The sequence below is a fragment of the Cervus elaphus genome, chromosome 22, assembly GCF_910594005.1.
Source record: "Cervus elaphus chromosome 22, mCerEla1.1, whole genome shotgun sequence".
NCBI classification, from domain to species: domain Eukaryota; kingdom Metazoa; phylum Chordata; class Mammalia; order Artiodactyla; family Cervidae; genus Cervus; species Cervus elaphus.
The window spans coordinates 43,808,984-43,824,612 of NC_057836.1; the positions used below are offsets into that span (position 1 = coordinate 43,808,984).

The window sequence follows — 15,629 nt, forward strand, 5'->3', positions numbered from 1 at the left end:
AGGTTTCAAAGAGATCAATTAACATGCCCGAGTTTGTCAAACTGGTAAGTGGAATTCCTGAGTATTTTCACATACATATATTTTACCCTCACAACACCCCCTTTTATCATCTTCAATTTACAAATAAGGAAACTGAGGCCCAGAGATGTGAAGGCTACACTGCTAGAAAGTGGCAATGTAAGTGAAAGTGAAGTCGCTTAGTCGTGTCCGACTCTTTGCGCCTACCACGCTCCTCCGTCCATGGGATTTTCCAGGCAAGAGTACTGGAGTGGGTTGCCATTTCCTTCTCCAGAGGGTTTTTCCAATCCAGGGATCGAACCTGGGTCTCCCGCATTGTAGGCAGACGCTTTACCATCTGAGCCACCAGTGGCAGAGCCAAGAATAAATATCAGCTGTAACAGCAAGTATATTTTCCAATAAAGGAGATAGGCCAGGAGACTGATAAGGAAGCCTAGGAGACCAGGTAGTAAAGAATCTTGAGGTTTGAACAAAAATCGCGCGCTCAGATTCTTTCAAATATTTTGAAATACCCCAATAAGACTCCAGGACAAACTCTGTAGGCTGAGTTTCCAAAAGGACAGCACCGTTGCCATCGTAGCAAGGTGGTTCCTGAGTCGCCACTTCAGAATCACAACCAACTAAAATGCAGGTTCCTGGGCTCCAGCTAAGCCACGCTGGTATAACAGTCTGTGGAAGGGGACCCGGAATCTTCTTCATTTTTCAAATTAGCACTCCAGGAATCTTTGTCAAACAAGAAAGTCTGAGAACTGTGGAGGTGTGGTTTGAACCCTGGCAGCGACCCCCTACACTAGTAGTCTGATCTACTCAGGTCACTTTGCACCTCCTGGTCTGTTTCCGAAACCGCTGAAAAGTTCAGCGAGTCGCCACAAAAACCTGCCTGAGAGACTCGATCTCCCCCTAACGGTGAAACTCGAACCACACGAATCTTTTAAAGAAGGCAGGAGCCGCGGGTCATTGTGGGATACAGAGGGGCCAGAGCGGTCCGCAAGGCATTGTGGGACATAGAGGGGCTATCAGCAAGTCTCCGCTTCCAACTCCAACTGCAAGACCGCCACGTTTCAAGAAACTTGAAACTCTCGGAGTGTCGCCGGATGCCCCATGACGTAACTGTGAACATCTCCGATGTCTATCAGCCTCGAAGGCTAATAAGAACACCGCGAAAAGAACAGTGACGAACTTCCGGATGTGCCTTCGCTTTACGACTCGTGTGTTCCGCCGTCGAACCGGAAGGAAGCCAAGAAGCAGTTTACGACACCGTCGGTCGTGTTTACGGTACCGGCCGCTGCGCGCGCATCTTTCCTCCTTTCCCGGTTCCCTGGAGCTCAGGCGGTGGCGAGATATCTGGCCTACACTATCTCTCGCCATCGGGGCCGGCTTCGGCCGTTACAGGTAAGCAGCGTATTCCGTACGTTTCCGCGGACCTCCAGAGCAGAGTTGGGCTGCGCCTAGCCTTCGGGGGCCTACCGGAAGAGACTTCTGTACGCCCCCTCTTGCCTCCCTTTTCCTCAGCTGGGCGGGGCAGGAATCCGCCTTCGGCCCCCCACGGTACGACCCAGTGCGGGGCAGAGCCTGTGGTTAAGGTCTCTTGCCCTGGAGTCCGCTTAGCGACCACCGACGGTCTGTTCTGATGTGAACATGCCATTAATAAAAAGTGCCCCACGGTTCCCTGAGCTTCTATGAGAGGGCTGTTGGGTGTGCCAAACTGAGCGATGTTCGGCCCTGCTCTGAGGAGTTCACAGTCTAAAAGTTTCTTTTCCTTGCCTGTGAAATGGAAGGCTAGGATGTAGTTGGTTGGTCTCTGATTTGAAACTAACCCCCCAGGAATTGGCAAACGATCTGCAGTGGCTGCCAGAACGTGCGCAATACATGACCTGCCAGCCACAAGGCTCTATGACTGTCCTGTTGGTGCCTCCTCATCCGATAGCTGTAGCCAGTACAGTTGTCATCCCTTTCAGCTGAAAGATTTAGTTTCCACTATTGGTTACATTGTGCTCTGCCTACTTTTTATTTTAGGCGTTGAAACCAAGTGACTTCCTTCCACCCCTTTGAAAGTGTGTTTGGAGATACCTTATTGTGTTATTGATATGATCTGAAATCCAGGATCTTTTCAGGCTGCTGTCCAGCTGTAAGATAATGGGAAGACTGTTAGACTTAAGACAGACGACCCTAGAAACCAAATCTATTTTGAAATGATGAGGTCAGCTGCTTGGTTTGGCTGAACTGTGTGTTTTTATATCGGAAATGGGGGCCTAGGGGTTTAGTGGTGTTGCATCTGACACGTTGTAGGACCCTGGTAGTATATAAAGGTATATTGTTTTGAGACCACCACACCCTCTCTCAGTCTGCTTCCTCTAGTGTAATTTAAGTTCAGGTGGAAGGATGGGGTTTCCAGGTTCATGCCCTGTTGGATCATGCAAGTGTCACCTCTGTAAGAACTCTCCCCATCATGGGAAAATGAAGAGTTTCCTAAACGTAGTATCCTTTGCTCTTTGATTGCTCCCCAGATTCTGGAAATGTTTGTGTGGTGAATTTTCCCCTGGGAACTCAGCTTCTGGGCATTGTCAGGGGATTAAAATGGATGATAAATGCATGCATTTTGGGTAGGAATTGTTTGGCAGATACCTGTTTGGAGCCCCTGGTTTTTACTCTTTCTGAGAGGAGTACTGGCCTTACACAAAGTGTGGACTCTGAAGCCAGTTTCCCAGGGTTCAGATTTTCATCCATTAGTGTTGTGACTTTGGGCAATTTTTTGATATCTCTGTGCCTCAGTTTTCTTATCTGGAAAGTGGGGCTAATACTGGCCCTACCTCAGGAGGAGATTGTTGAGAGGAGTTAATGAATTAATGCGTGGAAAGCACTAACAACATGCCTGGTACTCATAATGCTTATGAACATTGGCTGTGTTAGGCCACTTTTATGACGTAAGGCTTCTGGTGGCCTCCTCAACCTTCTGCTGGACTTTCTGCCTGATTCTTATGCCCTGCACTGACAACAGAAAATTGGAAGAACAACAAAGGAAGGTTGCATTTCAGGATATATTCATGGACCCTTGTTTTTTCTCGGCACTGTGTGTAAATGTATTTTTGTAAGACTGAGTAGTAAGTGTCTGGCGTTTTACAGTGGAACTATTTCCACATACGTTAACTAATATATACGGCTTTCACAGTGATCCTCTGATGGGAATAAAACAAGGATCTTATTTATTTTACAGGTAAAGAGACTGAGGTTTAGGGGAATTAAATATTGTATGTCTGGTGAAGGTGTGAATGAGAACTGGAACCTGCTTATTAAACTCAAAGTTAATTACATTTCATCAGATTTGTAAGACATCACTGAATTCAAGAAGCACAATTTCTTCATGTAACACTAAGAAAGAAAAGTTGCCAGATATGATATGACACCTCGTCAATTAGAAGGTGCAGGCTCATTTCAGAGATGGTACAGTGAAAAAAAAAAAAACCCAGTGATATATGATACATAGATTTGGTTAGCAGTCTTCGTAGTTTTAAGTATTCACAATGTTATTTACAGGAAGATGTTAAGTGGAGAGTAACTCAACAGTTGAGGGTTCGGTTTTGTGTTTTGCTTTTTTAACTTTATCATTCATGTATTAGCTTACCGTGATTGGAAGACTTTTTTTTTTTGAGGCTTTTCTTCATGGAGTTACTTTGTTATTTGTATTTTTAAGGTTTTAAAAGATGGCAAAGTTCATGACACCCGTGATCCAGGACAACCCCTCAGGCTGGGGTCCCTGTGCGGTTCCGGAGCAGTTTCGGGATATGCCCTACCAGCCGTTCAGCAAAGGAGATCGGCTCGGAAAGGTGCTTACCTGTCAGCGGGGTCTGAATCTCTTAAGCTGCAGCTGCAGCTCCAAGTTCATTTCAATTTTATTCTCTCAAAAGGGTAATGGTTATAAGCTCTCACTACTTCCGGTGGTCATGGGAGAGCTGGGCTCTTACAAAGCTATCCTGAGCCAGTCTTTCTAACACTCTGTGACACTGTGTCCTCACTTGGGAGGAGGGGGTTTCTGAGTCAACAGAAACTTGCCTGGTTGACCTGTGCTCTCCGCCTTCCTTGTTGTGCTCACTAGGTTGCAGACTGGACGGGGGCAACATACCAGGACAAGAGATACACAAGTAAGTGATCTGCGCCTGCCTGCCTGCCCAAGTCAGGCCCTCGGTGGATTGTTAGTGTTTCTAGTAACCTCCACCTGAAAGCATTCTAGGATGGCAACGGAATGGTGATAATTCATAATTTTTAGAGGCCTATTATGGAGTGAAAACAACCCATTTTTTTGTAAATAGCCTCAAAAGTTAGACTGTTCAGCGTATTATAGTAGGTTTTTCCCCCTGCTTTGGGGAGCCATAGCCCCTTTTACAGATCTGGTGAACACATTCCCATTTTGTATTTCATTACTTGGGATTTACTGAACCTGTAAGGCCAGTCAGTGGATCCAAGTTTCAAAACTCCTGGTTTTAGGATCCTAATAGAAGTTAGTTTTCTCCTCTGTGCTAATCAAGAGAGCTGGAAGTGGCTCCCTGGAATACTGAGTTAAAGACTATCTGAGTCTGAGGTCAGCCAGAAAGCCAGTCCTAGCCCATTAGCCACATCTGCCTTGGGCTCCAGCTGCTGACAGTGGTGACCTGTATAACCGCCTGCTTGCCTCTCCTGAGAGAGTAAACTGTAACTCCTGTTCTTACAGAATAAGACAGAGTGCAAAATGGGCTTGTCTTGAGTTCCTCAGATTCTGTCTTGACTTAGAAAGTTCTTTGGACCAGAGTTTTTCAAACTTGAATGTGCGTATTAATCTGCTGGGGATCTTATTAAAATGGTGATTCTTACTCAGTGGATCTAGGGTGGAGCTGTGAGTCTGTACATCTAAGGTGCTGCCAGCCAATGGGGTGGCTCCTGAGACCACATTGTAAATATCAGGCTTTAGACTACTGTGTGCTTATAAAGTTTGTAGGTAGTGTTTGTTACATGCTGTCACCTTTGCCTCCAGATAAGTACTCCTCTCAGTTTGGAGGTGGAAGTCAGTATGCTTACTTCCACGAGGAGGATGAAACTAGTTTCCAGCTGGTGGACACCGCGCGCACACAGAAGACCGCCTACCAGCGGAATCGAATGCGATTTGCACAGGTCAGTCAAGAGCCAGCAGTGTGACCATCTTGGGGCTGTCACCTGGTGCTAAAAATGGTACCACGTGAGTACTGATGAGGGGAAAGCGTGTGGGTCTCCTGATGAATCCCATAATATAGTAATGGGCTTCCCAGGTCGCCCAGTGGTAAAGAATTCACCTGCCAAGCAGGAGATGCGAGAGACACAGATTCAATCCCTGGGTCAGGAAGATCCCCTAGAGTAGGAAATGGCAACCTGCTCTAGTATCCTGGGAGCCCGGTGGGCTGCGGTCCATAGGGTCGCAAGGAGTTAGATACGACTCAGCACAGCAAGCAGCAGTGGATCCAAGTAGCTGTTTAGTGACAAATTGTGCTAAAGTAAACGGGTACCATGTCCAGGAATGCCTTTAAATAGGTCAGCTGTCTGTTGACCAGTAGCTAGGACATCTGTGCTCAGGATGGCTATTTGTGCTGGATAATCATGTGCATCAGTGTCTGTTGCCTTGCGTAATTGCTGTGTCCAGGATTTACTGAGTAGATGGTCCAGTTGGGCTGCATCTTCTCACATAAAGAAGCAAACTCAGCAACTCTAATAAGAGCCAGTGAACCTTCCTTTGTAAAAGCATGGATAGGAGTCTAAGCTAATTCCAGGTACAAACATTTTTATTGTGCTTCAGTACAAAAAACAGATAACTGCTTTTTTTTTTTTTTTAAACAAATTGAAGGTTTGTGGCAGCCCTGCATCGAGCAAGTCTTTCGGTTCTATTTTTTCAGCAGCATTTGCTCACTTCATGTCTCTGTCATAACAATATTTCAGACTTTTTATTATCATATTTGTTGTGATCAGTGATGTTACTAATCACTGAACATGGTTAACATTTTTTAGCAATAAAGTTTCTTTCTAATGAAGATAGATACATTGTTTAAGACATAACAGTGTTGCACACCAGTAGACTACAGTATAGTGTATAGTACATGTAGCATAAATTATATGCTCTGGGAAAGCAAAACATTTGTGTGACCTGCCTCATTACGATCCTCACTCAGTTGTGGTGGTCTGGAACCAGACCCAGTGTCTCTGAGGTAGGTCTGTGCTTACTCAACCAAAGACCCCAGGTGTTGATCCTGTGAAAGCACAGAGTGAAATGTGCAACTGGGCTTCTGCATCCTAAACTTACCTAACAGTGTCCCATTAGGCAGTGCCAGTTATCCGCCAAATCTCCCAGGATTTTAACATGTTTTTTCCTGATTCCTAGCGAAATCTCCGCAGAGACAAAGATCGACGGAACATGTTGCAGTTCAACCTGCAGACCCTGCCTAAGAGCGCCAAGCAGAAAGAGAGGTGAGCTGCCCATCCTGTTGGAACAAGTTATTTTTCCAGGACTGACCACACTGATATCAGGAGGCCAGAGTAAAACAGTCGTCTTCCCCAGTATTGTGAAAAACCAAAAAGCCTTCCCAAAGCAGTTAAGCCACTGTTTCAGCCCTGGTGTCGTCCTCCAAGAGCTGTTGATGGCAGAGACCATGGACAGGAGACTGCCTGCCCGGGACACGAGCACTGACTGACAGGGAAACAGAGGCAGCCAGGAAGTGCTCCCGGAGCTCCACCTAGACTCAGGTCTTCTGTGGCGCCGCTGCCGGGGCCCGTTCACACTGGGTCCTGTGAGTCCCTGGAGCTGTGTAGGACAGTAGGCTGCCAGAGTACGGCCTCTAGAGATGGAGTGGTACATACTGGTCATACACTGGCAGACTGGGGGCGATGTGCCTCTCCTAGCATGTCTAGTGTGCACCGTTTTCGTCTGGGTTTTTGTTTTTTCTTAAGCCTCTATTTTCCTTAAAAATCTGTACTAAAAGCAGTTTTCCTGTCTTTCCAGAGAACGCATAAGACTGCAAAAAAAATTCCAGAAACAATTTGGAGTGAGGCAGAAATGGGACCAAAAATCACAGGTAGTATATCTGTATCAGAATTCTGTCCAGGAATTTGATTTTTTGGATTGGTTTTATAATAACTTTATTGAGGTATGCTTCTCATACTGTACAATTCACCCATTTAAGATGGGGTGGATTTAAGATTCACCCACTGGACTCAGTGGTTCATAGTTTATGCACGGAGTCCTGCAGCCATTGCTATGGTCTGTGCCAGAGTGTTCCATCACTACAAAAAGCCCTGTACCAGGCAGCCATTTTCCCCGGCCCTAGACTGCCCCTTCTCTGTTTTCTGTCTCTGGATTAATCTCTCCTGGACATTTCATATAAATGGAACCAGAGCAGAATGATCTTTTGTGACTGGCTCCTTTCACCACGCATGTTTTCAAGGTTCATCCATGTGGTAGCCCATGTCAGCACTTATTCCTCTTTATTGCCATGTTCCATTATATGGAGAGACCACATTTTGTCTGTCTGTTCACCGCTGGTGGACAGCAGGGCTGTTTTACTTGAGGGTATTATGCATGGTACCACCGTGGACGTTCCTCTGAAAGTGTTTATGTGGATGTTGTGCAAGTAGAAGACGTGTGTAAGCCAGAGTGAAGGTACAGTTGTGGAAGTTACATTTGCTGGACACGGTGCTTGCGATAGCAGCAAGAATAACCAGATAATGACATGAGAGAAGTACAGAGGAGCTGTTAGAAAACAGCCAGCCTGTCATATAAATGTTCCGGATATATTTATTGAATAAAAGCCCTTCATGCTGTTACCTGCCTTTTGCTTACGTTTCGCGCTGGCTGTCATTTTTCCCCTCCAACGGTTTTTCCTGACAGAAGCCCCGAGACTCTTCAGTGGAAGTCCGCAGTGACTGGGAGGTGAAGGAGGAGATGGACTTCCCTCAGCTAATGAAGATGCGGTACTTGGAAGTGTCAGAGCCCCAGGACATGTAAGTGGCATCTTTTCCTACCTTCCATCATGCTCTTAATGTGTGTGAACCAGCTGGTGATGACTGTTGGCCTGAGCTCTAGCATTTCCAAAGACGTTGCCTAAGATTAGTGGACAAGTTTTTAAAGAAAAAAAAAATCAATAACTGTAGCAGGAAACGCAGAAAGAAGTTTACTGAAGCTAAAACTTCAGTTCTCTTTCAACTTCCTGGCATTGTGAGCAAAAGAAAACTTAAGTTATAGAACTCTTGTCAGGAGAAAGCAGAAAGAAATTTCCTACTATTAAAATTCTAGATTTCTTTCAGCTTCCTGAAATCCTGAGCAAAAGAGAAGATTGGGTTCTGTAGCTCTTTGGGCAGAAAGAGAAAGATTGCAGTTCTTCAAGAGAAGTGATGCTTTTCCTGATGTTTCAAAGAGCTTATCTCAGAAGGCCAGTGGGTGGACATAACTTAGTGGGAGCTGGAGCATCAGCCAGGAGGCAGCTGCCTCCTGGGGCCTCTCACTGCTCCTCCCCCTGTCTCTAAAGTGGGGCGGGTTAGCTTTCAACTAATAAAAATAAATGAAAAAATAAAAAATAAATAAAGTGGGGTGGGGAGTGGGGTCCTGAGCCGGATCAGTTGTGCGGAGCCACTTCAGGACCTGAGGGGGCAGGCCCTGCACGAGCTCTGGGAGTCCAGTCAGAGACCGTTTTCGTCTCCCATATGTTAGACTTTTGGATAAGACTTTGGATTCCATGGTGTAACGGAGAAGTAGGCAGTCTTGCTCCCCTTGACTTTGCGTGTGTTGCGCGCTCTTCCCTCAGCGAGTGCTGCGGGGCCCTGGAATACTACGACAAGGCCTTCGATCGCATCACCACACGGAGCGAGAAGCCTCTTCGGAGCATCAAGCGTATCTTCCACACCGTCACCACCACGGACGACCCTGTCATCCGGAAGGTGGGCACCCCTGCCCTGCGCCCACCTGAGGGGAGCGCTGCAATACCACCGCTGAGGCCTCAGAAAGAGCACAGATGGGGTGAGGGGTTGGGGAGGGTGTGTGTATGAACCAACCGGGTCTCAGATGCCCCGTAGATAAGACTCTTGTGAATTGATTTAGGATTAGGTGAAAATGAAGGCACTCTGTTGACTGGACCGTAAGTGTTGGCGTGTAACAGGTGGTCGGGGAACTGCAGTTCCTTGGACCCAGGATACAAGCTTGCTGGCTGGCTTGCTGCAGCCTGGCTCAGACAACCAGAGGTGTAGGTATGGGTGTGAGGGCTCCTTACAGACGAGTCCTTCACCTCCTGTGAATGGGCAGGTGAGGCCCAACGTAGCCCCATTTCTCTGCTGTCCTCCTTGCAGCTGGCGAAGACTCAGGGCAACGTGTTTGCCACGGACGCCATTCTGGCCACACTGATGAGCTGCACCCGCTCTGTGTATTCCTGGGACATCGTCGTCCAGAGAGTCGGGTCCAAGCTCTTCTTTGACAAGAGGGACAACTCTGACTTTGGTAAGAAGCCTGTCTGGGAACAACACAGAGGCTCCGAGTGTCTTTGTTGGTCCAAAGCCATTCCCAGGTACAGAGAACGGGTAGAAGGTGTTCTGTCTCCCCACGGACACCAACAGCCATGTCAGAATCCCCCTCAGCCTCCTCAGAGATAGAGGAAGGGGCTGTTGCTGCAGTATCCCTGTCAGGGCGGCAGCCTTCTAAGTCCTCACGGCACCGCAGCACCATGTTTCCACTCGCTTGAATAGCATCTTCCTGACTTCTGTCATCTCTCCATACCACCTTTAGTACGTACTTGACCTTTTTCTTTGGATTGATGACTTTTTTACTTTAGCATGTTTATGAAGGAAAAAATGTACATGTACCATACACATGTGTATGTACACACACACGTTGAAGGAAAACCAGGTCACTCAAAAATAGACGTGGTTGTGACAGAATTAATGTTAGTGTCTTGGGTTACCCAGAAACCCACCCCACCCACCCCCACTCAGGAGACCCAGGTTAGCAGATGGCGGTCCTTTGGAGGAAGGGCCTGTGTCATTTGAATCGCCACATCTCCCTAAGGGGCCCTACAACTCTTTGGTGACTGTTTCATGGGTGGGTGATCATGCTGCCAATTTTGCAGACCTTCTGACAGTGAGTGAGACAGCCAACGAACCCCCTCAAGATGAAGGTAACTCCTTCAACTCACCCCGCAACCTGGCCATGGAAGCAACCTACATCAACCACAACTTCTCCCAGCAGTGCTTGAGGATGGTAAGGTCCTGGGAGCATTCAGTTCATCGACTCCAGTTGCTCTCTGCTGAGCATGTACTGGGTTGTCAGCTCTGGGTTGTGGGATTGGACAGGACAGACGGGGGTCCATGCTTGTCACAGAGGAGATCTGAGCTTGGGCTTTGAGGTCAGAAGGCCTGACTTTGAGCCCTAAATTCACCAGTTTTAACTCTGTGGTGCCAGTCATGTTTCTTCTCTGAAATTGTTGTTTAGTCGCTAAGTAGTGTCTGACCCTTTAAGACCACATGGACTATAGCCTACCAGGCTCTTTTGTCCATGGGATTTCCCAGGCAAGAATACTGGAGTGGGTTGCCATTTCCTTCTCCCAGGGATCTTCCTGACCCAGGGATGGAACCCACATCTCCTGCATTACAGACAGAATCTTTACCCCTGAGCCACCAGGGAATGCCCTCTGTAAAACTAGAATACTTGAATAATACTTGTCTCATATAGATACATTGTAAAGATTCCTTGAAATATATGACCAGGACACTCTTGTGCACAGATCCGGGTGCACTGCTTAGGAGCTGGGGATACAGCAACCAGCCAACCCTTTCCTAAGGGTGCCTGGCCTTAGAAAACTTCATTATCATGGAGGAGGAAAGGTCTTCCCTGTAGCTCAGATGGTAAAGACTCTGCCTGCAATGCAAGAGACCTGGGTTGGATCTCTGGGTCAGGAAGATCCTCTGGAGAAGGGAACAGCAATCCACTCCAGTATTCTTGCCTGAAGAATCCCATGGATAGAGGAGCCTGACAGGCTGTGGTTCGTGAGGTCGCAAAGAGTCGGACACGACTGAGCGACTGGCACACAATGGAGGAGGAAAGATGATAAGCTCAGGATGCATACATGCTTGACAAATGACTGTGTGCACCTTGGAGGAAAACATAACAGGAGGGGGCGCTGTTGCTAGTTAAATAAGAGACTAGAAGCTCGTGTTTCACAAACGTGAGCACAGGGTGAACTTGAACTGTTACCTCTGTTGTGACCCACGGGGTGCTCGCTTGGGCTCGAGTGTGCCCAGAGCCCCCTCGAGCTCTAGGGACCCAGGTGGGCAGGGCTGTGACAGAGGTGCGGGGCATGGCTGATTGCCTGGGCAACAGGTTGGCGCTGTCTCATGACACCTGTCATTTTTACAGGGGAAGGAAAGATACAACTTCCCCAACCCCAACCCATTTGTGGAGGACGACATGGATAAGAACGAGATCGCCTCTGTAGCGTACCGGTATGTCTCCTCCCTAGTGCCCCCGCGCTGTGTGGGTGGTGCACCTGGACCCAGGACCTCAGGTGACCAGAGGCGCTCCTCCTTCCTTGCAGTTATCGCCGGTGGAAGCTCGGGGACGACATCGACCTCATCGTCCGCTGTGAGCATGATGGTGTCATGACCGGAGCCAACGGGGAGGTGTCCTTCATCAACATCAAGACCCTCAACGAGTGGGACTCCAGGGTGAGGCATGCGGGACACCATGTCCCGGGCTGGCGCCTGCAGCCTGTCTCTTCCCCTTGCCTCACTTACAGAGCTTTTCTGTCCGAGTTTCCCCCACTTAGTTCCGCTTTGAGGAAGAGGTCGTGTGTGAGGGTGATTACCTTTCCTCAGTGTTTTCTGTCTCTGTCCATTCTGACCTCCCTTTGGTTTCTGCCCTCTGCAAGTGTGATTTCAATCTCTCCTTCTGAGCTGGGCTGGCAGGTCTCCTGTATGTCAGGCAGCTGTCCTTTTTGACCTGTTATTTCACTTATGGCAGCCCCTACCTGGTTTGCAACCTTCTGGCACCCTTTTTTCAACTCCTTCTCTTACTGAACTCAGATTCTCAGATTATCCCAGATTTGGCCTTTCAGGAGGGGCATCTTGAAAAAAATACGCATCCTTCATTTTCCCTTCTCTTTCTGTTCTCCCAGGCTGGTGTGCCAGGATGGGGCTCTCATCCTTTCTGAAAGTACCTGGCCTACACACCTAAATTTAAAATGGGTGGCCGTGCTCCTGGTCACTGGTGTGTAGAATAAGAGTCTTGGTAGAAGGACAGCAAGGCCAGGCCTGTGTTGAACAGGGGTCCAGTGAGATGGAGGTCAGGGGCCATTGTGCTCTGCCTGCGTTAGTGCCAAGGGATTAGCATTCCAGGCGCCAGGCTTCACTCCTCAGGTGTTCTTTAGCTTCTGTCACCTGCTGAGAGCACCCTGGAAGGTTTGCTGCCGACCTAGCTCTGAACCAGTGGCCTTTTCTTAGACTTTGACCACAGCCTCCCAGAACAGCGTTCTGTGTGACTGTGCTCTCTGCTAGTGCCATAATCTGGTCCTGCACATTTCTCGGCTGCCTTCACGCTTCCTTTGTTTCCCCTCCTTTTTAACCCCCCAGTGGCACCTTCTCTTAGGGTCAGTCCCTTCTTTATACTGTGTGTGGCCCACTGAGATGGTCTCCCTATCTTAAGGGACCTTGATTCCATCTGCAGAATCTCTTTACATACGAGGTAGCATGATCCTGGGTAGTTATACTCAGGGTTCCCCCAGACTCCAGGATAGCAGATGCTGCAAGAGCAGGCCACCAGGGACCATCTTAGAATTGAGCCTAACCCCAAACCTCATCCTTGAACTCCAGAAGTGATTCCTGAAATCTCTTCTGACACCTGTTCTGCCATTGTTGTTTTTGTTTTGGTGTTTTTTGGTGGTGGTTTTTTCCAAAAATACTTTGTCCTTCCAGTGTCTTCATTTGTCATTCCCTCTGGCTTGACTGTCCATCAGTGTCATTTCTCGCTCTCTTAGGCTCAGAGCCTCAAACATCTCCTCCTCCTCTGTGCCCTGGAATTCTGCTGTCAGGCTCAGTCTGTCTACTTGCCCAGCTCTGGGTTTCGCTGACATCACCCTAGAGTTCAGGACCCTACTCATGACGCCTATTATTTTGCATTTGTCTCTTAACTGACCTCCCTAACGCCCTCTCCATCAGGTCAAACCTACCTGACCTCCCCTCCCTCTGCGGGCTTCCACGCTAAACCAGTGCATCTCTTCCCTGTCCCTCTCAGATCCCCCTACCTCCAGCTTCTGCCAGTATTCTCCACGGTGAGCTGTCACACTCCTTTGTGAAACTCTTCCTGTCCACACCACATGTAATAAACACTTGTGTGGCACTTGTTTCTAACACGTGTGAGTGTGTGTGTCCTGGCCTGGTTAAGACCTTGGGAAGAGAGGAGTTACAGGTTGAGCACCAGCTGTGTGGCAGGCTGTGCAAGGGAGGGACGGAGGCCCTGCCCCTTCGATGATGTCTTCCGTCTGCTCTACCTGTGGGCTTGCGCCTCCCTGGTTAAGCCCACTAGGGACCTCCTTCTCTACCAGAGGGGCCCGCAGTCCACGGGCAGCATGGTGCCTTGGCGCCTGTAACCGGGCCCTCCTCCCACAGCACTGTAACGGCGTTGACTGGCGACAGAAGCTTGATTCTCAGCGAGGGGCTGTCATTGCCACCGAGCTGAAGAACAACAGCTACAAGCTGGCCCGCTGGACCTGCTGTGCTTTGCTGGCTGGATCCGAGTACCTCAAGCTTGGGTGAGCTTCCTGCCCAGGAGCCCAGAGTTCGTCTTCGGAAAGGAGGGGTCTTCGGCTTAGGAGACCAAGGCTGCCCTTTTCTCCCCTTTCTTGGGACAAGCACGAGGCCGCCATTTAACTGATAACTCAGCCCCAGGCACAGTTGTGTCTCTGTGCCAGCCGGACCCCACCCTAACACTCTTACCCACCTCCCCCAGTTACATGTCCCAGTACCACGTGATCTGTGCCGGCCGGGCCCCACCCTAACACTCCTCTCCCCGGTAGTTACGTGTCCCGGTACCACGTGAAAGACTCGTCGCGCCATGTCATTCTGGGTACCCAGCAGTTCAAGCCCAACGAGTTTGCCAGTCAGATCAACCTGAGCGTGGAGAATGCCTGGGGCATCCTGCGCTGCGTCATCGACATCTGCATGAAGCTGGAGGAGGGCAAGTACCTCATCCTCAAGGACCCCAACAAGCAGGTCATCCGTGTCTACAGCCTACCTGATGGCACTTTCAGCTCCGATGAGGACGACGAGGAGGAGGAGGAGGAGGAAGAGGAAGAAGAAGGTGTGTAGCAAGCCTCCATCAGAAGTCTGGCGTGAGCTGAGCTGGTTGGGGCCCAAGTGCTGCAGCCTTAGTCCTCTAACCTCAATGGAAAACTCCAGGAATTCCCTGAGTTTTCACTTGGTGTGGCATTCAGTCTAGTTCCAGGAGCCACTTCCAGAGCCTTTAGAGCACATGATGGGGTTGGGGAGGAGAGTTAGGGCAGGAAAGAAATGTCTAGAGGAAGGTGCTAGAAGTCCCTGATTCTAGCCAGTGGTCCCAGGAAGGAATGATGTTCCAGCTGCGTGATAGGGCTTAAATCGTTCTTTCACCTGCTTCACTGGTTGGTGACTGAAGAAAATACCTGTTAGTCCTCTGAGGATCTGAATGGTTTCACATCTGAGTGAAAGTATTGAAAACTGTAAGCGATTTACCAGTTTGACATAACCTTTGTATATTTCAGAGGAAGAAGCCTAAACCAGACGGTGATGTGGAACTGGCATCTGCGATTCCATCGAGCCTGGAGGACCCTGAGTACCTAGTGGGACGTGTGTGTGATTCTTGCTCTGTGAAGCTGGGCCATTGAAATAAATGCTGTCTAGTCCCTTACCTTCGTCTGTGCCTGCGTTATGACTGACAGCCCTTCCTTCTCCGAGCAGCCCTTCAGAGAGGGAGGGTGAGACACAGCAGAGTCTCTCTGGAGTTCACAATCTGGGTTCCCTCCTTTGTTCTCAGCATTAGTGGTTTTATATTCCTGCTAGAAGGTGAATGCCCTGGGGTTTTTTGTTCTTGAACCCCTTGAAATTATCCTTTCCCAGGGAGTGAGGTCCCCATAGGAAGTCCATTTCACAAGCACAAGCTGGCTACATGCCAGACCCAGCTGCTGCCCTGACACATACACATGACTGTAAAGATGAAGCAGGGCAGTCTTTGAAGCTTGAGGTGAGGTCGCTGCTGTGAAGGAGACCGCTTCAGAAGGGCCTGATGGATGTTCCACAGGGTGTGCATTGTAATGGTTTGTATAAACTTACCTGATAGCCTGATAGCTCAGGTGGTAAAGAATCCACCTGCAATGCAGGAGACCCGGGTTCGATTCCTGGGTCGGGAAGATCCCCTGGAGAAGGGCTAGGCTACCCACTCCAGTTATTCTTGGTCTTCCCTTGTGGCTCAGCTGGTAAAGAATCTGCCTACAGTGTGGGAGACCTGGGTTTGATCCTTGGGTTGGGAAGATCCTCTGGAGAAGGGAAAGGCTACCCACTCCAGTATTTTGGCCTAAAGAATTCCATGGACTGTATTCTCCATGGGATCG

The 15,629-nt window shown here is 48.9% G+C and overlaps 1 protein-coding gene across 2 annotated transcripts; it reads left to right on the plus strand.

Moving 5' to 3' along the window:
• Positions 1-1,255: 1,255 nt before the first annotated feature.
• On the plus strand, positions 1,256-14,929 carry EIF3D (eukaryotic translation initiation factor 3 subunit D). 2 transcript variants are annotated; one of them, XM_043881668.1, is made up of 15 exons: positions 1,256-1,410; positions 3,710-3,842; positions 4,112-4,157; positions 5,024-5,160; positions 6,395-6,480; positions 7,013-7,085; positions 7,898-8,010; positions 8,811-8,943; positions 9,349-9,496; positions 10,122-10,252; positions 11,408-11,493; positions 11,586-11,715; positions 13,654-13,796; positions 14,061-14,344; positions 14,784-14,929. In XM_043881668.1, exons 2-15 carry the CDS (start codon positions 3,720-3,722, stop codon positions 14,795-14,797), a joined length of 1,647 nt encoding a protein of 548 aa, XP_043737603.1. In that variant the 5' UTR covers positions 1,256-1,410; positions 3,710-3,719; the 3' UTR covers positions 14,798-14,929. The 2 variants fall into 2 exon arrangements, with proteins under 2 accessions (XP_043737603.1, XP_043737604.1); XM_043881669.1 differs by having other exon boundaries at positions 7,901-8,010.
• Positions 14,930-15,629: the final 700 nt, after the last annotated feature.